The 26689-nt window shown below is 48.7% G+C and overlaps 1 protein-coding gene across 1 annotated transcript in view; it reads right to left on the bottom strand.

The window, feature by feature from the left end:
- ANKS1A (ankyrin repeat and sterile alpha motif domain containing 1A) overlaps window positions 1-26689 on the bottom strand; it is a 142866-nt gene that overhangs the window by 31585 nt on the left and 84592 nt on the right. Inside the window, exon 12 of the mRNA XM_010848635.1 lies at window positions 25497-26083. Within this exon, the coding sequence (XP_010846937.1) occupies window positions 25497-26083 (587 nt within the window). The remainder of the gene's footprint in view (window positions 1-25496; window positions 26084-26689) is intronic.

Below are 26689 nucleotides of genomic sequence, written 5' to 3'. Positions count from 1 at the left end.
AGCTCCACGAACAATGAGTCACTTCTTCTCCACGCAGCACAGCTAGTCTCCAGCTCATGGTGGGGGGCTTTAGACCTTTGCCATATTTATAGTATTCCCATCTGAATCCCTTTTACATTGTCACCTTCCTTCTCAATCTCACTTTTCCTATGAGGCTGAGAGACCACAGAGCTGTTACGTTTCTGAAGTCCCTGTCCTTTGGTCTGGGACGCAGGCTCAGATGAAAGCCTGTGTGTGTCTGCCCCAGGCTACACTTCCTGACCCCCGTCTAAGTCTCCAACTCCCTTTCCCCTCCTCATTTTTATCCTTTACACACCTCTTGGGAGGCTGATACCCACCGTGCTCCCCAAAGTATCGTGCACCCCACAACTACCAGCTGGCCCTTTCCTTGACCAACGCCCATGCCCCAGACTGGCCACTTGGAGGAAAGTAAAGGAGACTTGCCAAGTGACCTTCTCGTGCTAGGACAGCCTCCTCTACAAGGACTCTTTTACCTAAAAGCCCCAAGAAACTGCTGAAAGAAGAGAAAAGGTGGGAGACCTAGATTCCAATTAACTTTATTATTGCTACCACAGAACTCTGGGTTATGCGCCAAGTACGGGCTTTAATAAGTGGGACAAGACTCTAAAAGATTAATGAGGATTATGTATTTGGGTTCCTGTCCAATTTATGCAATCTACTTTCTATCAGGAGTAGGCTGGTTTGGGGGAGGAGGAAGCCGCTCAGAGAGGTGCAGTTCTCTCAAACACTGGGAAATCTGTCTCTTGGTCCTTCTTTGGTTTTTCTTTTACCACCAGCAACCTTCCCTTGTTGGTCCTGCTCTTCCAGAGCTTGAATTCCACTACAGTGCGCTGCACTGTGTGTCTGGCTACGGATTAAAGTGGCCCAAAGCAAACACCCCAGGCGCCCACTCAGGATTGATTTCCTCAGCACTGTGGCCAGGGAGAGAAAGGGGTTCTTCTATATCCATCAGCTCCTCAGACTCTGCAGGGGAACACTTGCCATGTAATATCAAAGGAGACGAATGTGGAATTTTGAGCACCAAATTATATACACTGAAGAAGTAAAAAAAAGAAAAAATTACATATACTTAACACAAATACACTACCAACATCCATCAGATGCCCTGAGGCTTCCTACAGTCTGCCACTCCCAGTCATCTCTGTGAAACAGAAGTTGGATGAAGCTGATAGAGTCCCCCAAATTCATTTTAAATCACTAGGTAAAATCTTTCAGATAAGCCTTATACAAAAGAACACACATTGCACTGATTCCATTTATATAATGTTCCAGAAAAGGCAGATGAACATCCAACATTAGGAAGAATAGTTGCTGGTGGGGTAGGAAAGGGTAAAGATTGACTGGGCAGGGACATGAGGGAACTTCCTGGGGTGATGGTAATATCCCATATCTTGATAGAATTTGGGTCAGACAAATGTATGTATTTATCAAAACTCAGGGAAAGGTGGACTCATGGTTTAAGTCTTTCATTTGCAGTAACCTCCCCTCAAATTGATAAACAAATACCAAACTCTAGATAATGACATACCTGTTAAAAGGTTTAGTGATGACATGTACTGATGTCTGCAAGTTATTTTGAAATGCATCACAATGTAACATCTATTTTTCAGTGGTCTGAGGGCTTAACAGATATGAGATAAAGCAAGAACAACAAAATCTAATTGCAATCTAGGCTGTAGGTGGTGAATATACAGGCATTCACTCACTGTTCAAAAGTCTCTTTCAAGTTTTTTGTATGTTAGAAGTTTTTCAGAATAAAATACTAGGATAAAGATCTCTTTCAGGATCAAATCTTTTAGAGAATAATAAATGGTAAGACCAACGCTGGTCTGAGTTTCCTCATTTGTAATGAGCTCTGCTCAACATGCTAATGAGCAGAAACATGCCCAACAGGCAAAGGAAACAAAGAGAAAGGAATGTGGGAACTCCGACTGACTTCACCATTATTCTGAGTCACAAAGCTTCAGGGTTAAGGGCCGTCAGCCCTGCTCCTCCGCAGTGTGGCGTTCTCTCTTCTGGAACTCAGGCTAACCCCAGACCTGCCAGACTGAAAACTCAATTATCAGTGTTCCCAGGGATGAACAGGCCCTGGGAAACTGGTTCTTATTAATCAGACTCAAAAGACACTGATCCCTCCTTTGGTGGGCTGCTTTAGCTCGATAAGCAGCACGTTAGGATACTTGGCTAGTATCCTCTACTGCCCGAAATCAATCAAATGGGATCAAAGCCATCCTCAGAATACTGCACAGGCAAGAAGTGTGGACCATGCCAAGAGCTTGTTCAGTGACCCCCTTCCTACTTCAGGAGGTCATCCTGAAAATCAGGACAGGTGCTCACAGCAAGCAAGGTACCCTTCTTGGAAAGCACTTAGATCAATGCTGTTAACACTCCAGCTTTCCAGGGTGGACAGGTTCCAGGCTTAGGTTCCTGCAGGGGGGTGCTGTGCCCTCCGCATTACCAGCTGGGGCGGGGGTCTGGGCAGGGGGACTACAAGCCATCCCATTTAATGCTTTTAAATTATTTTAATATATGTGTGTTTTTGGCTGCACTGGGTCTTTGTCGCTGTCCATGGGCGTCCTCTAGTTGCAGCACGTGGGGGCTGCTCTCCAGCTACAGCGCACAGGCTGTTCACTGCAGTGGCTTCTCCTTATGCAGAGCACAGGCTCTAGGTGCACGGGCTTCAGTAGTTACAGCACACAGGCTTAGTTGCCCTGTGGCATGCGGAATCTTCCTGGACCAGGACAGGGATTGAACCGGCGTCCCCTGTCTTGTAAGGCACAGTCTTCACCACTGGCCCACCAGGGAAGTCCCCTCCCATTTTAATGATGAGGAAACCAAACATCAGAAAAGTTAAATAACTTTTAGCTTAAAGAACATGATCACAGAGCTAGAAATATGTGGCCAGTGCCTGATTATCTTTCTAATTCAACTTATTTAGGGCCTAACTTCTACTCTAGGAAAACTAAAGAGTACAATTTTAAATACGTGGGACTGAGGACACTGGAACAAGAAACCTGAGTTCAAAATCCACTTAAGGGACTTCCCTGGTCCAGTGGTTAAGATTCTGTGCCCCCGCTGCAAACAGTATGGGTTCAATCCCTGGTCAGGGATCTAGGATCCCCTATGCCGCCCAGTGAAGCCCCCCAAAAAATCCACTTATTTAGTTGTGGAATCTTGGATAAGTCATTTAACATTTCTTTCAATTTCTCTTTCTATAAAATGTGAACAAAAAAATTCGTCATTCAGGCAATCACAGTTACAGGCAAATTACTTGACTTCTCATCCTTACCCTTGTGGCTCAGCTGGCAAAGAATCCGCCTGTAAGGCGGGAGACCTGGGTTCGATCTCTGTGTTGGAAAGATCCCCTGGAAAAGGGAACGGCTACCCACTCCAGTATTCTGGCCTGGAGAATTCTGTGGACTGTTCAGTCCATGGGGCTGCAAAGAGTCAGACACGACTGAGCGACTTTCACTTTCTTTCACTTTCTCATTCTTAAGCCTCAGTTTTCACAAAGGCAAGATGGAGACCTCAACATGAGGCTGCTGTCAAGATCTGAGACAGCAGATGAGGAGTCTTAGAGAAGTGTTTGGTTCCCAAACAGAGCTGCAATGCGGAGTTAACTTACTGAGACACGAGTCTGAGCAAGCTCTGCACCGCCTGAAAGACGTGGGCTTCCCTGGATGACATCACCCTGGGAGGAAAGACAAGGTCCTCTCGGCTGCAAGCACAGAGGGAGAGACCTGCTCCTTCTCCAGAGGCAGTGTTTGTCTACCCCGGCTCCGGGGAGACTCGGGGCCTGCCATGTCCTGGGGCCCCGGCAGGAGGTACTAAAGTGCCTTCTTAAATTAAGTCCTTGGAAAAATAGGGTTGAGCCTAAGAGCCATTTAGCTTTCGCTCTGTAACCCACTTGAGCAGATGTCAGCCTCCCTCACGCAGAGAAACATCTGCAGTCCTTGTGAAACCACAGAGGCTGGTGGAGTGTCCATGCGGGCCCTTCCTCACCCGCTTCAGCTTACAGAGCTTAGATGGTGTGTGCACATGTGAGTCACAGTCATCTGGTTCCAGAGGAAACAGAATTCCACCTAAAAACAAGTTAATCAAAACCCAGATTCCTTTGTTTAAAAAAAAACGACTGACCAGCGGGAAAGGGGTTCTTTCTTCTGGCAGAAACTGTTGGAACATGCTGTGTGAACAATAGCTCACATCCTGGACACTCAGCTGGAGGCTGCTTCTCCATTCAGGACAAAATGTTTCATGTGAGGGAGGTGACGCCTTTCTACCAGCAAGAGACAGAGGACCAGGGACAGTACTCAGCAGAGGAGAGCGAGGAGAGGGAGAAGAGGGAGAAGGCCTAGAGGCACCAACCCCTCACCTCAGAGAAATCTGGGGAAACAGGTGGACGAGGGAAAATCACATGATCACCTGTGATGAGGTGACACCTACCCTGCAAGTCTGTTAATGATTTTGCTTAACTATGGTTTTTCCAGTAGTCATGTATGGATATGAGAGCTGGATCATAAAGAAGACTGAGTGCTGAAGAATTCATACTTTCAAACTGTGGTGCTAGACAAGACTCTTGAGAGTCCCCTGGACTGCAAGGAGATCAAACCAGTCAATCCTAAAGGAAATCAACGTTGAATACGAACTGGAAGGACTGATACTGAAGCGGAAGCTCCAATACTCTGGCCACCTGACATGAAGAGCCGACTCACTGGATAAGACCCTGATGCTGGGAAAGCTTGAGAGCAGGAGGAGAAGGGGGCAACTGAGGATGAGAGGGTTGGATAACATCACTGACAAAACGGACATGAATTTGAGCAAACTCTGGGAGACCATGGAGGACAGAGGAGCCTGGTTTGCTGCAGTCCATGGGGTCGCCAAGACTCAGACACGACTTGGCGACTGAACACACACACAACTGAGCAACAAATTAGCCTCTCGTTAATCGACCAATGCTGCCCACACCCACAGGGGCAGGAGCCTCTCAGGCACACCCGGAGTCTTCTGCTTCCACTGGCTGAGGGTTCTGCTCACTAAGAACCAGCTGGGATCATTTCCAAAAATGTTTAAAATGGTTATATGTGTGGACAGAAATAGGCAATTAAATTAAACGCTACAGAAATGAAACAAGTGCAAAAAGCTGTATCAGGGTTGACCAGGTAGATGTTTCCAAGAGACTAATTTTTTTAAATGTGTTCTTGAATTGTGTTGTTGGAGAAATAAACTGTAAAAATTTCTAAAAGGATTCTGTGTACTCAGAGGGCTTCACAAGTGGCTAAATGCTTGCCTCACTTTTGAGAAACTCAGTCTAAAAGTCTGAATCAATCCTCTATTGTAGATGTGATCCATGTAATAAAGAGGACAGAGAATTCCAAATTAGCAGGTCCACACAGAAAGAAAAAGCCCCAGCTTCACAAAGACTAGCCTACATATCTATGCGTTGGGGTTAAATTACAGCGATTGTACTCTTTTTAAGATGACTTCCTTCTTTAACAGAGTTCTGTGATTAACCAAACAACCCTCGTCCTGACTGGCCACACAGCCACCCTCCTGGGTGGAGCTGGCAGCACTGTCTGATAAGACTCTAGCCTCTGCTATCAATACCCTGAGCTCTGCACATAGGAATTCTCAGACCACTGTCATTATCAAGTAAGCCTAGACTCCCACACAGAACCCTTCTCTGGCTGCTTCCTCCAAAAGGCTAGGAAACAGTTCCAGGTGACTGGAGCATACTTCCAGCCCTTCCTTTTTCCGCACTGAGGTTCCTGTTTGAGCAGCGCCTTACCCACCGCCGTGGTCCAGGGCCAAGCAGCCTGGGCTGTATGACTGCTTCTGGTTACAGAGCAAAGTCCTGGCTTCTTACATACTACCAACTCAGAGCCCACCTCACACAAGTCAAGCTTCCAGCTTCTACTCATGGCATCAGGCACATGATGAATGGGAACAGCCCTAGGCCCACCTGGATCTCCAGCCAGGAGCACAGGGACAGCAGGGCACTTTAACTGAGACGGGTCCCCTTATGTCCACCTGCTCCCCTTCCCTTCCCCCGGCAGACCACAGGACATGGAGGCAAAGCAACTAGAGTCCTCTAAGTCTCAGAGACGTGTTCTAAACTCCAAGGGCATCCAAGGTCATCCTAAGCAAAAAAACTGAGCTAGGAACTAGTCTGTGCTCTGCCCCAACCCCAATCCCAAAAGGCAGTGCAAAAAAAATCAGGAAAATATCATCCTTATATCTCCTAAATATAATCAGGGAAGATAAGACACATGGAAACCCTCCGTGGGAGTGACAGGTACATGGAGGATAACTCTCGTACGGGTGGGAAGCAGCGCTCAGCGGTGCAGACAACGGTGAGCCTGAGGTGCCTGACCCTGGCTGGGGCTGACGTGGGGCCCACCTCTCAGCCCACTGTTCTCACCAACCCGCGTCCTGCTCAAGATCCCCACTGCGGGGCCCGGCCTCTGCCCCCGCTGCTGCCCCTGAATCTTCACCCTACTACTCCCTTCAGGTCCAGCTCAAGTCACCTGGGCTCTTCCTGCCGTGCGGGCTAATAGAGCAAAGCATTCCGAATCAGAACAAGGCTTTATCCTTGGTCTGTGACTTTGGCAAAACACACGAACCTACCTTAGTCTTGTCTGTAAATGGAGAAACACCTGCTTCGAGGTTCTAGATGGGGACCGGACGTGATAACAGAGGGTGCGTGCCCGGCACACAGTGGGCATCTGAGAGCTTTGGTGCTCTGCCAGCACCCTTTGGGGACTGAACGCATCCGAGGTTTCTGTCTTCAGATCCTCGCGGCAGAGGTAGCCTGGCCATCCTAACGCAAACGTGTCCATGTAAATATGGTCCAAGGAGGTTCCTGGTCCTTTGACATAAGCCTACCACACCTCTTCCGCTTCTCTTGTATTTCCCATGGGTGCTCCTAGCAAGTACTGAGCGCTGGCCGGGCTGAGTCAATACCCCGTGGAAAACACACAAGGAGTTTTAAAGTGGTTGCACCTTAACAGGTTCTTAGGAATTTGTTCAGGACATACATCTTTCTTCCATCTGAGACTTTTCCTGAAGAGGAAATGAGAGGGGGAAAGTGACGACTTTCCTCACAGCTATGCGGCATCTTGCCTCCTGATCCCTCCACTGCATCCTCACTGCATCACTGCAGGTTCCTGCTGACTTCCTCTTGCATCTCAGCCCCGTGCTGACCTCAACCACAAGGAAATGTGACTGATCCTCTTAAAAAAAAACCCAAAACTGAAATACTTCTTAAATTCCAGACAGTATATTTTATAACACTGTAATTTCAACACTAATAATAAATGACCCATCCACAACCTCCCCACCTGGCTCAGGAAACAGAATACAGCCAATACAACACCGCCCTTCCCGGGTCCTGGCCACCCTTCCCTGCCCCTGAGGCCACTAGCCTCCTGCAGTGAGTGCGGTCATCTTCCTGCTTTTCCTTTCTGTTGGGCGTCCATGTCTGTGCTCCTAAGGAACATGGGTTCCTGTCGCTCTTTCCTGACCACGTGGACAGGAGCACAACTTGACGTCCCCAAAGGAACACTTCAGGTTCTGGGACCAGAGCTCAGGCACAGGGCTTCCTCTGGCTGGTGAGGAAATGGGGGGCCATGGAAAGGCCCAGCATGTGAAGACACACCAACACACCCCTGCTTCTCATCAGGCTGGCAGGGTGAGGTCACGTACCTTCTGGGACTCCTGGGAAAACCCACTCCCTACATGGGCAGCAGCATGAAACGACTGTGGATTAAATGCCATGTTCAAGTACACAATCACATGGGCCAACCAGAAAGAACACAGCCTTTCCCAAGCAGTCTCAGTGGAGACCGCCCGCCCTGGGAAAGCCCTGGGGACCTGTACTCTTGGGCCTGTTGGCAAGGGAGTCTGGTGCGTTGCGATGACAGAGTACTGGACTTTCTCAGGAAGAACATGAAAGGCTGCACTTGGGAGAGGAAGGGCAGAAGAGACAGTCACGCTGCCTTCTCCACCCTGTGAGGCGCTGCAAGACCCTGGGCCCCCACCCTGCAGAGGCCATCTCTCACCTTGGCTCGCACCAAGATTCCAGAGCGAACACAACCCACCAGTCCCAACTGTTCCGCAAGTATTTATCAAGGCCAAGACTGTTCCCCAGGGGCGGGGGTGTGCGTCTAGGAGGGAGGGCCTTTGGAAAAGCAGTGAGAGCTACAGCCTCAAGACAACACCACGAGGGAGAGGTTATCAGAGGAGCCAAAGAAACACCAAGTGTATTCCTGCTAGTGTGAGACCCAGGGCAGCCATTACTTAAAAATATTACTCTACCATCTCTACTGTTGGTTCTTTCTGCCAGTCTGTTTCCCATTCTTGTCTTGTTCGATAAGCAATAACAATTTAAAAGGGGGCTGTGTGCTTATTTCAGAGGCAGCAAAACTGGGGAGACAACTTCCAGCTTCGTCCCTTCGCAGAGTCTGGAATAAGAGGAAAGAGGGAGAAGACAGTGGGGAAGCATTCCGAGCAGGTGTGCTGGCCCCAGGGGTCCTCGGAGAGGAGAAAGGACGGAGGGAAGGCTTGCCGATGCCCCCAAGGGTCCCGGATCCAAGCTCAGGGGTCCCGAGCTGGGCTTCCCAGCTCCACTGTTAATGAGTTACAGAACCTTGTCTAAGATTCTGCCTCTTACAGAATCCAGTGCTTGAGTGACAGAGGGACTCAGAAAGAGAGACAGTGCAAGTTCAGACTGCAGGAGTTTAGTACTCACAGCAACCGAGATCAACAAGATTTGTTTTTCTCAAGTATCTTTGAGCTCAGGCCGTGTGTGTGTGTGTGGTTGTACACACACACACCAGAATCTCAAACATGCTCTTACTCTGCTGAAAATAAACAGGACAGCTTTAGTCAAAACTGTGAAGTACAAAACCTCTAATTTCCCTTTTTTCTTTTTATACTTTGCTTCCAGAAGTGAGAATAAGTAAGTACAGCTGGTTTACGGATTAACAAACTCAGCCCTTGGGCCCTCACCACTGTGTCGATGGCAGTGGAGGAAGGCTGGACCAAGTGAGGCGGGAAGCCACAGATTTGGCCAGCGGGGGCCTCAGAGAGGATCCAGATGAACCACTTTGCAGGTAAGGAAACTGAGGCTCAGAGTCATCCACTGACTTCACCAAGGCCATGAGAGAGGCCACACAAGGCTGACCCTTGCTTTCTGCCTCTGTTGAGACGCCCCACTGACCTGGCAATTGAGCAGGTGGCAGAATATGGAGTAACCCTTGGTGAATACACTTTAGCCTCCAGAGGGCTAAGTCCTGAAAGAAAAAGATCTGATGCAAAAATAAGCTTCTCTACATCCTGGGACACTTGCCTCTTTTTAGAAAATGGCTTCTGTGCAGAGCACGGTGTTGTCTTGCTTCAACAGGGAGACACGGGGCAGTGGTCCTTCAACTCAGCAAATGTGTGGGCCATTTTCCCCTAAACTGGGATAATGGGAATATTACAAGGTTGCCTTTTCATCATGACATATAAGGACTTTAGAAACGAGCAGGATGAAAGTATGAAGGAGATCTTAGTGATGACAGAACAATTCTGCATCTTGACTGTAGTGATGGCTATACGAACCTACCCATAAAAAAACTGCATAGAATCACAACCCCCCACCCCAAACCGGTGAAATGAGAACGGGGTCTGTGGATTGTATCAAAGTCAATTTCCTGACTCTGACATTGTGCAAGAGTTATGTAATGCATTATACTATTGGCAGAAACTGGGTGACGAGTCCCAAATAAAGGACCTCTCTGTACTATTTTTGCAACTGTGAATCTATAATTATTTCAAAACAAAAAATATGAATAAAGGAAAAAAATCTTAACATGAAAATTTCCTTGTCTTATAAAAGGACACGTGAAGTACAAAGGATGAACATATTTAAAATAAAGGCAGTTGGCAGAAAAACTGCCATCAGCACCACCACGACACTCCTCACTGTCCCCATTTCCTTTATCATGGACCAGTCAAAATTGTGCTGAGGACTATCTTAGGAAGAAGGCAAGATTCCAGTCCTCCATCCTCGCCAGCCCAGCAAGCAAACTCACTGTGCCAACAGACCCACTTGAAGGGAGGCCTGGCGTTCCCAGCCCGGTCGGCTCCAGACCGTTCTCTGCAGCCACGAGAGACGGGAACACAGAAGCGGGACAGGATAGGGTGTGGGCTGAGGCTGAGAGCAAAGGGCACCAGGGGGCAGGTGGGGTTCTGGCAACAAACTGAAGCTTCTCTTCTGCCTTCTGCTCTTCTGACCAGCACCCAGAACCTTCTGCCTTCCCTCTTCTCCTCCACCAGAGCAGACTCACTGTCTGCCATTTACAATCCGGGATTTCATCATTTGCACCACCTGCTCCTCACTGGCTCAGACTCTGAGATCCAGGGTCCATTCTCACAGCACATGCTCCTGTCCTCCTGCCGCCACCCTTGGCAGCTGCTCTCAGAGCCCTGAGGACTTGTCTGCCACATTCCCCAGACCCCAGGATCGGGTCTGTCTGAGCACCATGGTGGGGGTCCCCACAGACTTCCAGGCTGGGGGAGGGGTGTAGCCAAGAGAGCTTGGAAAACCTTAGCCCTGGGCTACTGACAGGGTGGCATCAGCATTTATCACATCTGTGCCCGACAAGCCTACAATTTCCAACTACAGACACCTGCAGCTCTCTGCGGGTTCTTTCTGGCTGCCAGGGCCCTTGGCCTGGACCCTGGCTGGACTGGAAGTGGGCTGGAAGTCAATGTCCTGCCCCTGCTCCCGCTCAGAGAGCAGCATGCACTCAGACTGAGGGGCTCCTTCCACCCAGGTTCCCTGGCGGGTCTGAGCCCAGGCCCAGGCAACAAGCCCCTTAGTAGTTCCCTATCTTTCTCACACTCTTGCTCCCCAAAGAGGGCTTCCTAGGATCCCCTCCCAGATAAATTATTTGCATCTAGATACTGCTGTGGGGGAAATCTACCTAAGACAGATGATCACGGGGAAGACCAACAGTGGAGAGATGAGAGCCGAATTCCTGCCATGAATGAGCGTATCTCTGTGGGTGTCTGAAGCATGTAATTGGCGTAAGGAGGGAAACTGCCAACAGCGTGGCCACTATCAGATATGAGAAAGCTAATAAGGGGGAAAAAACGATAAAAACTTGATTTGCCTCGGTAATACTCATTACAGCCATTTATATAAACCGCTTTTCATTTGCCTAATTACCACTAGCACGATAATTATCACAGATATATTAAATGTGCCTGATAAAACTGGCATTAAGTTTTACTTGCTTTCTGGTGTTATGCATCCCTACATTTAGTTCCTTATGTTCATAACTGCGTGCTCCTTTCACTGTCTGTTCACCAGAGGAAACACGCCCGAGACTTACCTCCTACAACAGAGGCTGTCAGACTTCGGCCTGCGTGGATCACCGGGAGAGCAGAGCCTGTGACAACCTTGGTTGCTGGGCTTCCCGCAGAGCAGCTAATTAACCAGGTCTGGGGAGGAGCTAAGAATTTGCATTCTAGCAAGTTCCCAGGTGAAGCTGCTGCTGCTGCTGCTCTGTAATCATACTTTGAGACTCACTGCCTTAAAGTGCAATAAGGGAAACAGCGAACTAGAAGGTCAAACTTTTCAGGTGGCATCTGCAACACGAAAGACTGGTAGTCTCTTTCAAGAAAACAAATGGAATCAGTCACTCAACCAAAATCAGATTTGGTATGCTGGTACCATTACCAAAAAGGGTAAAATTAACTCTCTTGCTCAAACAAGTCCCAGGAGATCTGGGTTTGCTCCTTTGTTCAACCAGTGGGAGTGCCCCCTCTGTGCCAAAGATGTTGCTAAGCAACAGAGGCTTGGGTACTGTCAAAGGTCTCGTGAGACACTGGGTAGGTCACATTCTCTACGGGCCAAAGTCTACTAACCTGTAAAGAAGGTAACTCATATTTACGGAACCTTCCAGCTCTGACATTTTATGATGAATCTAAGTAGTATTGCGGCTCAGAGCAAAAATATCCTGCCTGGCTGTGTGGGCAGCGTGATGAGAAACATGGGTAAGATCCTAGCTGTTCCAACAGGGTGACTGTGAAAGAGCAGCTGACGCCCTGGCAGCAGTCCTGGCCCTGCTCAGTCCAATCTGAGTCAACGAAGGCCCCCAGTTAAAGGTGCTGCCAAGGTAGGTCAGTGCTACGCCCAATACCAATCAAAGAATGTAAACGCACCCAGCATGAAATGCATGTTCATAACTGGCACTCCCCTGATATATTATGACATTTAATCACTCCAACTGCTCAAGAGAAAGCTGGAGCCATTCGCTAGAATTAAGGATGCTATGCTAACCTCAACTGGGATTTTAAATGAGCCTCGTGCTAACAGCTTTCCTGCTCTGAATGCAAAGCAGGACACCGCGCAGAGAGGCGGGGGGGCCACCTGTGAAGGGCAGCCGCTGGTGACACCGCTCTGTGCTTCTGAGAGGCCTGGCTTCCAGATCATCTCCTGATGTGTCCCAGGCGAGGGACTGACCTTCCAGATTCCACAAGGAACCTGTAGGAAACATTCTTGTTTTATGCTCCTTTACAGATAGAGAAACTCATACCCAGAGATGACCACAATTTGCTAGAAATCACCAAGGAACCAACCGTGGAACTGAGGAGAGGAGTGAGGCTGTCCGATTTCTGCCCAACACAGGCTGGCAACATCCAATCAGCACGAGGCGAGGCACGAGGGTGAAAGGAACTCAGTTAAACACCAGCCCTAAGACCCATATGACAAAGTGGCGTTAAGGTTAAAGAAGTGGAAAAAGAATCCAGCCACGGCAGGATCAAGGAGGGGCATCACGGGCTGGGGCACACTTACTCCCGCCAAGCCAACCCAGAAAACACACAGTTCGTTTACAGACAAACAATTAACGTTTTCTTAGTCTCACGTAAGGTATAAACCAGAGCATATTTAGGAAGCTGTTTTTGTTGAACACATAAACAAGTAAAAATACTAAAGTGCATCATTAAGACCAGCCCCTAGCCCCTACTTTCAGCGAGACCACTGCCCTGAAACTCTTCCTCACACAAAATCCAGGAGCCAGACTCCCTTCAGAAAAGCTCCCTAAGACAAGGAGCGAGGTCCTTTAGCTGTGCGCCCTGCACTCAGAGCTGGCGCTGAGTAAGTACCTGCTGGTCCGGTGGACGGTGTCAGCCGCCCGGACAGCCACTGACACCTGGAGCTGAGAGCAGGCTCCAGGGAGGCCAGCCAGCGCCTGCCTGAGCCAATGTCTGCCACCGACTCACAGGACAAAGAGCCCCACGGGCGTACAATCACCGTGTGAACTGAGCTGCTTCCTTGATCTGTTCTAGTACACCACCCTTAAGTGTCTGTATCTTCGTTTCATCTTGTTACGCTGGGATTTCAGGGCAAGGCTGTGCTCAGCCTATTTAGTCCTGCAGATTTCCCAGGTGTCAATCATATTCTTGGCTCCAGCTTTGTTTCTTTGGACACGGAACCCTCACCCTTGGACAGCTGACTGCCTCTAACCAAGGTGGCTTTGGATTTATGATGCTGTATTTCCTTTTGTAGCTCAAAACTGAGAAAACATAGACATAATGACCACATTACATAGAATTGAGCAAACAATGCAATGATACTGGCCTGAATAATGCTAAGCATACAAAGGCTTGGAAATGTATTTTAATACCAGTAGGAAGCATTTGTCTAAACTAAATCAAGGAAAGGGCACAGTGGCAAACGTGGGAGAGGTACACAAACGCTCCCCAAAGCAGCTCTTGAGTGGTACATCTACAGAAGATATTCAGGGACTCGCAAATGAAATTCCCTCTTCCCGTTGTTGGAAATGTTACGGGGCAGGTGCACCTCATTTTCCACAAGCCAGGCTGAAACCCAACAAATGCTGCTCTGTGGAATGACTTGGGTGTGACCACCAGTGATGATGTCACACAAAGTTCTTAGTGACACAGGATGGAGCTCTTGTCCAGGAACGGGGCCCGAAGAGGCTGCATCATCCAGCCTGCTCGGGTCCATCTGGGCAGCTGAAACCCTTCTGAGGCATGCCTGCATCTCTACGTGAGGACCAACAGACGAGCTCTTCACTGAGATCAGTCTCTGGTGCCCTCCTCAAGGGTCCAGGAGATGTGGCACTGCAGTCCCTGCCAGCAGTGAAACAAACGCACCCATCACTGGGCTCTGGCCTTAGAAGCTGGCAGTTCTCAAGTGGCTGCCCAGGGTGAAAACAGGCCAAACCTAATTGAACCTTCAGAAGAAGTTCAGACTAGAGAAATAGCATTATCTGAGCTACAGCATGGCCAGGCCTCTGTGTTAACCCAACAGGGGAAACTCATCCAGGACCTTCATTCTGGATCAGTGGCAATATTGTTGATTTTTTTTAAATGGGCTTTGGAAAATTCCCTTTTCTGACAAATCAATTCTACCTGCACCACAGATGTCAGAGATGCTAACGCTTCCACTCTATCAAGTAAGTACCTGTGAAGCCCTTAAACACATGGACGCAGCTGAGGATTTCTTTGGTTCTGCGTTCACTCCACTGCAAGTCCTTCTGGACACCTACAGGGATGGATGGAGCTGCCTGGGCAGGAGCTGATATTTTAACTGAAATGGACCTGAAACATACCATATCTGGTTTGGTTCTTTTCTCCTCTCAATCTAATTGAAAAGAGTAGGGGCCAAGAACTGGCCAAAGCTATTTCTAGTCTTTACTTCAATATATGATGTGCTAATTTGATTCAATCATGTCCGACTCTGAAACCCTATGGACGATAACCTGCCAGATTCCTCTGTCCGTGGGATTCTCCAGGCAAGAATACTGGAGTGGGCTGCCATTAAAGCAGAAAGAGTTATAACGCCTACTGTGACATTTGCAAGGGGGGACTTTTATTTTCAAATCCTTTATAACTGTTAACTATTTTATGTAAGGGGGAAGGGCAAGCAGTAAATGGAGTTAGCTTAAAACTGATATTGGCATTTAAATGTAAAATTTAATGCTCCCTTTCCAAATTAGAATGTTTTCATAAAGCATTTTTGGCTTTAAAAGAAAATGGAGGGAGGGGAGCTAATCTATCAAATTAAGTGAGAAATCCATAAAACACTGGCAATAAACCTCTTCTGAAATCCATAAATTTCTATGCTCCCATCTGTGAAGCAAATTATTCTGCGTATTCTCTAGAATCCTTTGTTGTGATATAAAAGAGCTATTACTTATTACTAGAGAATGAGTAAGAAAATAAAATTCAAGATTGAAGGGTGAGCTGGAGAAGGACTTAATTATTCTATCTCCCTCAGGAACAAAAAGAAAGCTCTCTCCGCTCAAGCCTGGCAAGGTCCTCAGCCATCCAAACCTTGAGTCCTTAGACTCAGGACCTCCGACCTCCTTCCAAGGTCCTTAACCACTGACACATTTCGAAGTGTCTCTTTTGTAAAATGAACTGTGATTACTATCCTTGAAATGTCTCTAATCTGGTTAGGGAAACAGGCCATGCACAAAAAAGACAAGATCAGCAATGACCAGCGTGCCAAATTAGTGCCTGAGGAGAGAGTGTCCAGTGAGAGGCCTCTGCACTCCCAGGCTGCGAGGAGGCAGGTTCTGGAACCGACAGAGGCTTGCCCTCCTCTCCTTGACTGGGCTCCTTTCCTCACTGATCTAAACTGAGCCCCACTCCCCACCTTCCACCTCTCACAGTACTTTCTTCAAGAGCACTTATCTTTGTTTGTGACGATTTTTTGTTTGTACTTGTTTAATATAATCTCTCCCTTTTGACTGTAATCTCTCAAAAGCTGGGTGTATCTATTTTGTTTACTATTTCACTTCTCTACTATGCCCAGCGCCTAGAACAATGAGCACACATCAGGTTCTCAATAACTGTGAATGAATGAGCAAGCTTTTGGCATTTCAACAGGAAGAAACGGAGAAAGGCATTCCAACAGGGACAAAGGTATAAACCAAAGTGTTGAGGAAAACAGTGGGTAAAGGAATTGACGGGAACCAGAAAAATGGAGTGCAAGATGAGACAGAAAGCCATGTGCAGAAGCTGGAATTGGGTTATTTTCTGCAGAACCATGAATCCAGGCCGAGAAATTTCAAGTTTGTGCTATAGCAATAAGGCACTGGGGAGGTTCTCAGTCAGGGGAGATGATACAAAATATTTAGGACTATGTCAAGGCAGTGACAAGTAACATGAACTAGAGAAGAAGCCCAGGGCAAAGCAGAACACCGAGGTGGTGGCTGTCGAGCCGACACCAGGAAGGCAGGTGGGGATGGAGAGGAAGGGGGAGATTCTGAGAGAAAACCCTGGTGACTGACACAGGGTGGGGAGGAGAGGAAGCACTCGGAGTCAACGGCACATGAGGGCTTGAGACACCCTTTACAGAGCCAGGCATGGGGTCATTTATACCACACAGGCTTCCCCAAATCTCATCCATCCTATTGCTTAAAAAAAAAAAGAAAAACTGCTACAAAATCATCTCTGCCTCTAAATAAGGCCACAGTGAGAGTCCTACAGATGCTACACACTGCCTGAGAAGGACTCGGGGGCCAGGCAGCCCCTCGGCCTGTCAGGAGGAGAGCAGGTACAGTCACACCTCCGAGCCAGAGGGAAGACCTACACTGATTTTGTCAAAAAGCACAACAGGAGAGAGGCTGAACCCTGCCTCAGGCGGGGAGCGCAGGCAGAAGCTTCATAAGGCAACCCGGAGCCGTCAGTCACTTCACAGAGCAGCAATCTGTACGGCCCCCTAAGGCGGAAAAAGGGGCTCTCATACACGGCCCTGGATTTGGGTTCACTGACAATGGGTTCCTGTGATTTTTCAGCAGAGTAGGAGGTTCATCAAACTCCTTGATGAGGTATTACCGGGTGGTATGTGACAAGTAAAACTCCATCAGAATATATAATGCAATCTGTGGTGACGTCCTATGACTCTGAGAGGACCTGAAGACCTGAAGGCAGCCAGAGACAAGCTGGGGCGGAAGCGGTGAGAGAACCACCACCCAAGCTGAGGGAGAAGGAGCTGGATTTCCTGGTAAGGAAATGAGAAGGTCTGAGGGTGGGAGGACAGAATCACAGTGTCAAATACCTGCACAACTGCTAGGCAGGACAGTGTGCGGATCCAGAAGTGATGGGGTGGAAGTCACAGACCCTAACCAGAAATGAAGGCGCATTCGCAATCTCACACAGGTAACGGCGGACGGTAGAGGGGGGCCACTTCGGGTTTCCAAGCAAAAGCTTGATCACCACCTCAGGAAACGTGCAAGTGACTTTGTTCAGATTCCTCTGATCTCTTGATTTAAAAATTTGCTTAAAAATCATCTTATCAGTCTGTGAGTCACAGAAGAAAACACCTAACAGTCTTCTGTTTGCGACGTCAGTAGAGGGAGGAGGCGCTTTGAGCTTTAATAGTGAAAAGAAAAACTCATGCATTTCCCAGGATTCCCTCTTTCAAATTACTTTCCTTTATATATCTAGAACAAAAAAAAATTTCTTTTTCTGGAGTTGGGGAGAAAAGTAAAATAGGGCTGCAATAAATTGGGGTTAAATAAGAACTGAAAAGTAACTGCTAATTAATACCAAAATGAAAATTCAACTCACCTATATGCTATTAATAACTACAATCTCATTAAGACTTAGAAGCTCCAACTGGTCTCCCTCATTTAACAGCACCAACATCTTAGGCAAGTCATTTCAGCTTGCAAACTTTAGTTTCCTCATTTGGAAAACTGAATCAAATAGTGGACAGGATCAAACAGTTGCTCTAAAAAATCACCAGGATGCTTGGTCTTGGCAGCCATTTTTTGGATTTAACACTAAAAGCAAAAGGCAACAGAAGCAAAAATAAACAAGTAGGACTGCATCAAACTAAAAAGCATCTGCACAAGCAGAGTGAATCAGTGACAAACTAAAAGGCGACCAAGGCAATGGGGGAAAACACTGGTGAACCACGTATCCAAACAAGGAGTTAATATCCGAAACATACAAGGAATTCAACTCAGTAGTAAAAAAAAAAATATATATATATATATATATATATATATAAAATAATTTTAAAATGGGCAAAGGACCTAAATAGACATTTTTCTAAATTAGACAATCAGGGCTTCCCTGGTGGTCCAGTGGTTTAGAATCCACCTCGCAATGCAGGGAACACCAGTTCCACCCCTGGTCCAAGATTCCACATGCCATGGGACAACTAAGCCCGAGCGCCACAACCACTGAACTAAGTGCTGCAACTACTGCAGCCTGCGTGCCTAGAGTCCGGCTGCACGACAAGAGAAGCTACTGCCATGAGAAACCACACACTGCAACGAGAGGGTAGCCCCTGCTCACTGCAACTAGAAAAAGCCCGTGTGCAGCAACAAAGACCCAGCAAGGGCAAAAATAAATAAAGATAAACAAGTGGCCAACAGGTACATGAAAAGATGCTCAACATCATTAAGCAACTTGGAAATGCAAATCAAAACCATAATGCACTGTCACCTCACACCTGTCAGAACGGCTGGTCTCTCCAGTCCTACAAGCCAGCACAGAGCTATTCGCCCAACAGCAGACCCCAGGACGGCATGTCCAAACGCACAGCAGATACAAGGCACCGCCCTGGTTTTCTCTGGAGGGTCTGCTGAAAATAGCTCCAAAGCAGAAAGGAACTGGAACATTTATACAAACCACACTACTTCCACTGAGTTTACAATGGCTTCCTGGTTGTTTAAATCAGGGCAGGCAAGAACAGACTGTCAGACAAATTGTCATTTGTAGGCTCCTAGCGAGCTCCGGCAGTTTTCCACCTGTCCAGAGAGAGAAACAGGCCGCTCTGAGTTATGGACAGGGGGGCCCCATGGCGCGAAGACTGGCTCATTCGAGCTCCTGAGCAGGACAGAACAGCATGCTGGGGTAGAGTCCTTAGCATCGTGGCCCTGCCCAGGATCTTCAGGCCACAAGCACAGGCCACTGGCTACTCCCCTGGGGGCACCCTGGGGAAGAAAGCAGGACAAAGGAAAGTAAAGGAGCCCCAGGCGGGTTGGGCAGTGTTCCATGAAAACACAGAGCAGAGACAGGATCACATCTTTGAGGGCGAGAGCACAACACTGGCATCCAGAAAAGAGCTCTGTGTCATTGCTGAGGGTCACAGATTTCAAAGGAGGTCCACGTGCAGTCCACACTGTTTTCCCAGCGTCTATATAAATAAAAAGCCTATACCACAAGTAGTAAGATGTTCTGTAGAATATAAAAATATTTAACAAAAAATAGAAAACCGCTGGAGGAGAAGGCTGAGAATGAAAGGCTGTTAGCAAAGCCTCTCCTTGATTCTACCAGTAAAAATAAGAATGAAGAGGAAAAAAAAAAAAGAGGAAGAAAGTAAAAAAGACAGGAAAGAGCATAGATGAAAATGAGAGAAAGAGCAAAGGGGTGAAAAAAAAAAAGAGAGAAAAATAAAGAAGCGGAACTTCCCTGGTGGTCCAGTGGCTAAGAATCTACCTGCCAATGCAGGGGACACGGGTTTGATCCCTCGCTGGGAAACTAAGATCCCACGTGTTGCGGGGTAACTAAGCCCTTGAGCCACAACTCCTGAGCCCTCACACCAGAGTACGTGCTCGGCAATGAGAAAGAGGAGCCACAAGAGTAAGAAGCCCATGCACTGCAGGTAGGGAGCAGCCCCTGCTCACTGTAACTTAAGAACGCCCTCTCACAGCAACTAAGACCCAGGGAAGCCAAAGTAAGTACGTAAATAAATAAAAGAAAATAAAGAGGCAGAATAAGTAAAAAGATAGGAAAAATAGCAATGAGGAAATCCGGAGATGCAGGCAGGGGTGGCCACACTGATCTTCTCATCCCTGGCCTACTGCAGAGCCAGGACCAGCTCTGGCTTATTTACAATGCACCAGGCCATGGAGATGCCCATATTTACATATATATTTAATCTAGACTGAGAAAATCACGTGGATTTGTCAGACAAAAAGGCCAAAACTGTTTACATAGGACTCTATACCCTGTAGCTCAGATGGTAAAGAATCTGCCCGCAATGCAGGAGACCCAGGTTCGATTCCTGGGTCGGAAAGATCCTCTGGAGAAGGGAATGGTAATCCACTCCAGTATTCTTGCCTGGAGAATTCCCATGGAAAAAGGAGCTTGGCGGGCCACAGTCCATGGGATCACAAAGAGTCAGACTGAGCGACTAACACTAATACTACTATTCAATAAATGAGCTTATTTTTAAAATAGGAAAACAAAAACACCCTCCATCCTATGAGACCACTTAAAACCAAAAGGGGACGTAGAGGTTCTAGGATAAAAGTGACTCCTGAATAAACCTAGAAGCAACGTAAATAGTCACTCCAGGCTCCAATCTGTCCCAAGAGGTAGGAGGGTCACATTCTTCTTTCGAGTGGGAGGGCTGTGCTCAGCAGAAAGGACTTGTTTACATAATAAAGAACAATACACACTGCAGAACAATGTTATGGGAAGTTCAGCCATGGTCAGTGGGAACTCAAGCCCAAATCTCTGGGTTTAAGATCTAAGGTATTTTCTTGCACACCTGACCCTCAAGGGTTAAAAGCAAGCACAGCCTCTGTGGAGTTGAACCAATCAGCATTTCTCTCGATGACATCATGCCTCCAACTGGACAGCCTGCTGGAAAAGCTTCTGGGACCTGGCCTGGGAGGGTGTTTTTGTTTTCCTGGCTGCTGCCCCTTCACTCCATGTGGAGGGACTCAAGGTCCCTGCAGCTACCATTTCAGTCAAAACCAGGACACTCCCCAAACCCCTGGCCAGAGATTACTCTGTTTGCACAAAATGTATGCAAAGCATGTCCCTGTTCTTCACCCATCTCTCACTAGTTTAATATTGATGAAAGCTGATTATAAAACACAGATTCATCACTTAAGCCTTTAGCTAAGTTCTAAATGACTCAAATGTTTATGCTAAGTAGCCAAGTGGCCTTCTGTGGCTTTTCCTTTCCAGAGCTTCAATCCCATTCAAAGGCAGGTGTGAGAGAGACCTATCTGATCCCTTAGGACTTTTTATACATTCAAACTACTATCTGACCAGACACCAACTGCTACTGCCGTGTGTGTATGTGCGTGTGTGTGTGCGCGCGTGCCTATGGGTGCAGCGTGCAGTGCAGTGACAGAGGATTAAAATACATGTAGGGAGCTGAGATGCTGTCGACACTGCCAACCGCGTGGAAGGAGAACAGGTTTCTTCCCTAGAGTTGGAAGCGGGAAAGGCTTCCAGTTAAATGATGAATTTTTCCTGCTTCCCAGCACCCTGAATACCCAGGCCTTCTGGATCATCTGCAAATGAAGATTAATGTACAGTTTACATGCAAGAGCCGTGTTGACTGCCCCAGCACACAGCCATCTGTGGTTGTTTAGACTTGACAGAAACCGTGCTAGAAACGTCTGTATCACTGATGGTCCCTGCAGGAAAAAGAAGGCACACTCGAACTGGGGAACTGAAGGAGCTAAATAAAGGGATTACTGGCACAGGTTTGTGTTGGGGACAGAGAGAGGAACAAGGGTGGAGCCCCAGACCTAGAGGGTCTGGGGGAGGAATGTTACCAAAATGCACAGAGAACAGCTACGGAGCCAGGGTCTCTCACAGGGCTGGGGGCTTCAGTAGAGCAACCCAGCCAATCCAAGATTTCCTTGGCCGAGTGATGCAGTTCACAAGGGTGGGCCTCTGGGGGCGCACAGGCAGGTAGGGAGGGTGGGGAACACACTGAAGGGCAGATGGAAGGTGCCATGCACCGCGTCTAACAACCAGAGAACAGCTAGAAGAACAAGCTAACTAACCCGATGATATAAGCAGAGACAGGATACTGTGCTTTTCAGAATGAGGACCTGAGTCCAGATCTTACTGGCACGGCCACAGCAAGCCATCCCCGATATGCAGCAATTAGGTAAGAAAAGCAAATTATAAACTAGCAAATGTACTAAGATCTCAAATTTGGATATATATCAAACATTAACAGAGACTAACTATGTAGAGAGCTGAAGGTGATTTTCCCACTCCTTATCTATATATTTTACAGTTTTATTTATCTTCAGGCTCTCAGTTTACCTTCTATGATGCCGCAAGGGATCATTAAGACAAAGAAGGTGCTGATTTGACTGGAGAACACAGAAAGTGTCTATTGAAGCTGGGATTTAGAGCACCTCTTAGCCTGAGCATTCTTCAAAGCAAACTCTCATTAGTTCTTTGTTACCAGAAACACAACAGAAAATAGGGAGAATACAAGCATCCCTAGTGCCCACTGTCTCAGAGGTTGCCCTTAACCAGGCTAACTTCCAGAATCCTCGGTCCAGGGCAATCAGTAGGGCCCACAGTAACACTTGTGAGGAACAGGCTGCGTGTGAGAACAGGGATGGTCCACTGCGCATGTGCCCAACATGCATCACCCCACACCCGGCCCATCAGGCGGGCCTACACTGGAACAATAAAGGGGAGAGGCTGCGGACTGCTCTCTAACCTCTTCCCTCCCAGGGAATCAGGCAGAAAAGCTCATTAATTTCTCGAAGAACAATGTGCGGCACCTGCCCTCCTCTCCCAGGCGGGGCGGGCTCTTCCGTCTTGGGTAAGGCAGAGTCAGGCAGGAGGCTGAAGCACTTGAACTTCCTAGTCTCCACCAAACCTTCCCCCAGAGCTCTGCCTTTCTCAAGTTTTGAAGATGCTCCAGGGCCCAGTTCTCTCCCTCCAAAGCTGCAGACACAATAATAGTATTAATATCTACCATTCGCGCAACACTTTATGCCTACTGGAACTGTACTGAGTGCTGAAACGTATCTAATTGGTAAAAAACCTCTGAAACACAGATTTGACGCCTGTTTCACAAATGAGGGTAACCACTCCGAGGCTTCCTGGAGCCTCCCACACGGAGGTGAAGTTGATGGAGCCAGGTCTACTGACTCCGGAGCAGGGCCCCTGGGCCGCCCTGCGCTGCCTTCTAGGATCAGCCCGGCCAACCCACGGGCAACCCCGTCTGCACTGGGGTCGCAGCCGCCCTGCCCCAGAGCCTCCCTCTTCCTCCTGGACCCCTGGGGAAGAGCTGAGCTGGGCCCAAGCTCCTTTAGGGCAGCCTTACCGACCCCTTAGAGCTAATGACGACAAAGAAAATAAAACTGTCAAGCACAGGATACAGGCAAAGCAGCCTTCAGGCAGGGGTCAGGGTGGGTGGCAAGCAGCCATTACTTAATGCCCTGCTCTAGGGAAGTCTGCCAAGTCCTGTGTTTAGGGCCAAACAGGGTGGGAAACACTCCTCAAGTTTCTCTTTAGATAGAGCTATCCCCCCAAATCAAGTATAATACGGCTCAAAACAATACTGAAGGGTTAAACGTAAAGCACTCTGTTAATGTTTACTATGCAAGCACAGCTTCATCTTCTGAATGCTTTCCAACAAGACCTCAATTGCCTTTAGTTTTTTCAAACTTAAAATGTAACAGTCCTTCTGGTGGTTAGCCTCACCACAGCCTGGCCCAGGAGTCCCTGGGTTCCCTGTATCCACCAGCAATCTCTACCCACCAAGACAGTACCAGCGTATGCACCTCCTTTCATTAGGATATAAGGAGACTCAACAGGCAACTTCAATTAAGCCTGGCGTGCCTCGGTGATTTTATGTTTCTTTTCCAAGAGGAAATGGTGGAACCCATAACACTGCCTGGCAGTGCTGCAACAGGGCGTGGACAGTCTGTGAAGAATCGTCCAGCACTGCTGACCGCTTGGGGTGGAGGATGTACTCAGGGTGAGACATAAAGAAGGGGTGATTCATCAGGCTGGTCCAGCAGCCTGTGTGAAGAGCTCTGAGCCACTGCCGTGATAGCAAAGCACCCCCTCACTTCTCAGCCTCACGGCCAAGTCCTCACACTCTCTTCTCCCAGTCTCACCTTCCGCCCTTACTTCTTCCTCTCCCTGTACACTCTCTGCACATGACAGGAGCCACGTGACCAAAGCTCCCCCAGACCCTCTCGCTCGCTCACCTGCTATCTCCGCCTCGATGTCCTTTCGCCATCCCATGGCTCCAATCTGGTTCTAACCAGAACACCTGGCTCTTGAATTCCATATCCAACTCTACTTCTCTGTGATCTTTCCTGAAGCCCCCTTTCTGCCCTCTCATACGCCTCATCTCTGCCCACTCCACTCCCACTGATGTTTTTCTCTGTTGATTTCTCCTGCCACTTCAGAGAATATTGCCTCTTACTCTTAAACTGCCTTATCCTATACTGGACTGTAAGTTAGAAAAACTCTGTTTTGAAAACAAAGGTAGAGCACACGTCCCTACAGACCCCTGCTCTCCCGTGTGCCATTTCTCGGGCACAGGCGCTCTCGAACACTAGCTACATTTCCTTAAGTGGCCTGGCATCAGCCACAGGCTCACCACCAAATCCTGGTTTGCCAAACAGCGAAGATTTCCTCTGGCACAGGATCTTCCTGTCCCTGACTAAACAGAGTCCTAAACCTCATCTTATCTGGAGATGAGTGCTGGAGGAATTGGCCCCGCCCTGTTCCCATACTGGGAATGGGATTAGCTTTGGTTTACATAACTTTTACAGCTGCAACCCGGATGGGCTGGGTAGGGCATTTAGTCTACAGAATGTTCAAATGGACATGCCAGCTGCAGTGGTCCCCTCCTCTTTGAGAGCTAAATTCATCTTGTGAAAATGTTCCAGGGAGACAGATCCAGTCCGCTTCAAAGTCAGCTTCCTTTCAGCTAGAAGCCTGCGAGGGTAGTACTTGAACATTCCCTGCATGTTTACCAAGCTTTGAGAAACACATTCTTCTGCCCAGGAAGACATGTCACAGGTCACTGCAAAATACTTGGGCACATATTTCTATTCTTTAACAATGGCTCTGAAAGGAACCTGGGCCTCAGATTCCAAATGTGTTCTCCTCACTAATCACTCTGTTTCCTGAACCACCTAGCCCTCTGCCCCACCAACCCAGGAATGTGGGATGGGCAGAAGCTTCTGCCGGGAGAGCATGTGGTCTTCCTGGGAAAAACAGGAGAATCACATGCAGCGGGAAACAGAAAATCCCCCTCTGGTTCCCTTTCAGCAGCTTCTCCCAAAGCCCCGTCCCCCAGCCCTGCATCTCCCCTCTTCCTCCTGAAGGCTCACAGGAAGTCCTCTACTTCTTCCGCAGCATCTTCAGGGCGAGTCTGGCTCCCTCAGTTAGGCCGATGGGATCCAAATATTTCCAAACAGCATGTCACTTCTAGGAACTGCTTCTTCCTCAGTCCTGCTCTGCTGGGCCTCCGCCCTGCAGATTAACCGTAAGTGGACCTGTCCTCTGCCACGCAGGCACGAAGACCCCTGTCCTGGCTCCAGGGCACCTGCCCCCTCCCAGCTGTTGGAAACACTCTGGTGGAGTGTGAAGGAAGCCGGCAGCCACGGCCCCTGTGCTGGTCCTGGGCATCAGCACCCGGGTGAGCGCAGGGGCTCGGCCAGCCTGGCTCTCTTCCCCGAGACAACACGCAGCCTTACCTCATCCCACTCAGAGGCGAAGGAGGGCGACTTCTCCAGCCTCTTCTTCCCAATGCTGCAGTTGGAGAGGGACTCACTCCGGCTCCCCATCGTGGCGTCCTCCGTTGGGGAGCAGGTCAGGAGATCAGAGTCAGACTTGGACAAGCTGCGGCTGAGTTTGAGCTCAGCCTTGGGTCTGCTGGTGGGAGGGGCTCGGCTCCTGGCCCCGCTCGGGTCACCTTCCTCCTCGGTGCCCCCAGGGCGTGGAAAGGCTGTGCGCATTGAAGTTTTGGGGTGCGTCTGGCTGTGGGCGGGGGGCAGGCTTGCCGGGTGGCCCACTCTCCTACTCTGGTCCAGCACACGGGGCGGGGAGGCTCCGGACGCACGCCTGCCTGTCTGCTCCAGCTGCATCTCCTCGGGGCAGGCGCCCTGCGCGGGGGACCCTTCTCGATGGTTCTGGCCAGGGGCAGGGAGCAGCTGGAGAGGGTCCTGCCCCGCCTCACACACCGGGGAGGAGCCGTGGAGGAGACCTGAGAACTGCTCCGGGACCTGCCCGTCCTGCCCCTCCGCAGAGTCCTGGCTCCGGCCACCGCTGCTCTGCCTGTGGTCTTGGAATGGACGGAGAGACAGAGAAATAACAAAATTAAACACGGCAAAAACCAACAAAGTTCCAATGCAGCGAGCCCACGGCCGAGCAGAGGAATTCAGAAGCAGGGGAGAAGGGAGAGAAGCTGGATGGCTGGGGAGCAGGCAGAGGGAGAGAAGAGGAGAGAGGAAGTCAGCAAACAGTTTCGTATTGTTCTTAATGTCCAATTTGTACCCAAAGTCAGAGCATTTATGAAATTCCAAACACTGGCCTGATTAATGCTATCTGGCAGCCTTCCTTGTTGTTAGATTTCTGTTAACATTAACGACCAGACCTGGCTATATAAGGCGACAGGAGGTGCTAACTATATCCCACAAGAAAGGACACAAGTGAGGAGAGTGAATGCGGAGTAAAAGTGAGAGGGAGGGAGAGAGAGAGCCGCCAACAAGCAAGCACGAGCAAGCGAGACTCACTCCTGGAACATCTGATACATTTCCATAAAGGCCAAAGTGTTATTTAGAGCCACCCGCCCTCCCTTCCTCTGGCAAGCAGCAACAGTGGGGGGGTGGGGGGGTGATGGAAGTCATGATCCACAACCTGCGACTTCTGGAATTCCTTAACTGAAAGT

This window comes from Bison bison, unplaced genomic scaffold (genome assembly GCF_000754665.1).
Source record: "Bison bison bison isolate TAMUID 2011002044 unplaced genomic scaffold, Bison_UMD1.0 scf7180017864270, whole genome shotgun sequence".
Classification (NCBI taxonomy): Eukaryota; Metazoa; Chordata; class Mammalia; order Artiodactyla; family Bovidae; genus Bison; species Bison bison.
The sequence above is the reverse complement of the archived record's forward strand: the minus strand, read 5'-3'. Positions and strand labels throughout refer to the sequence as shown.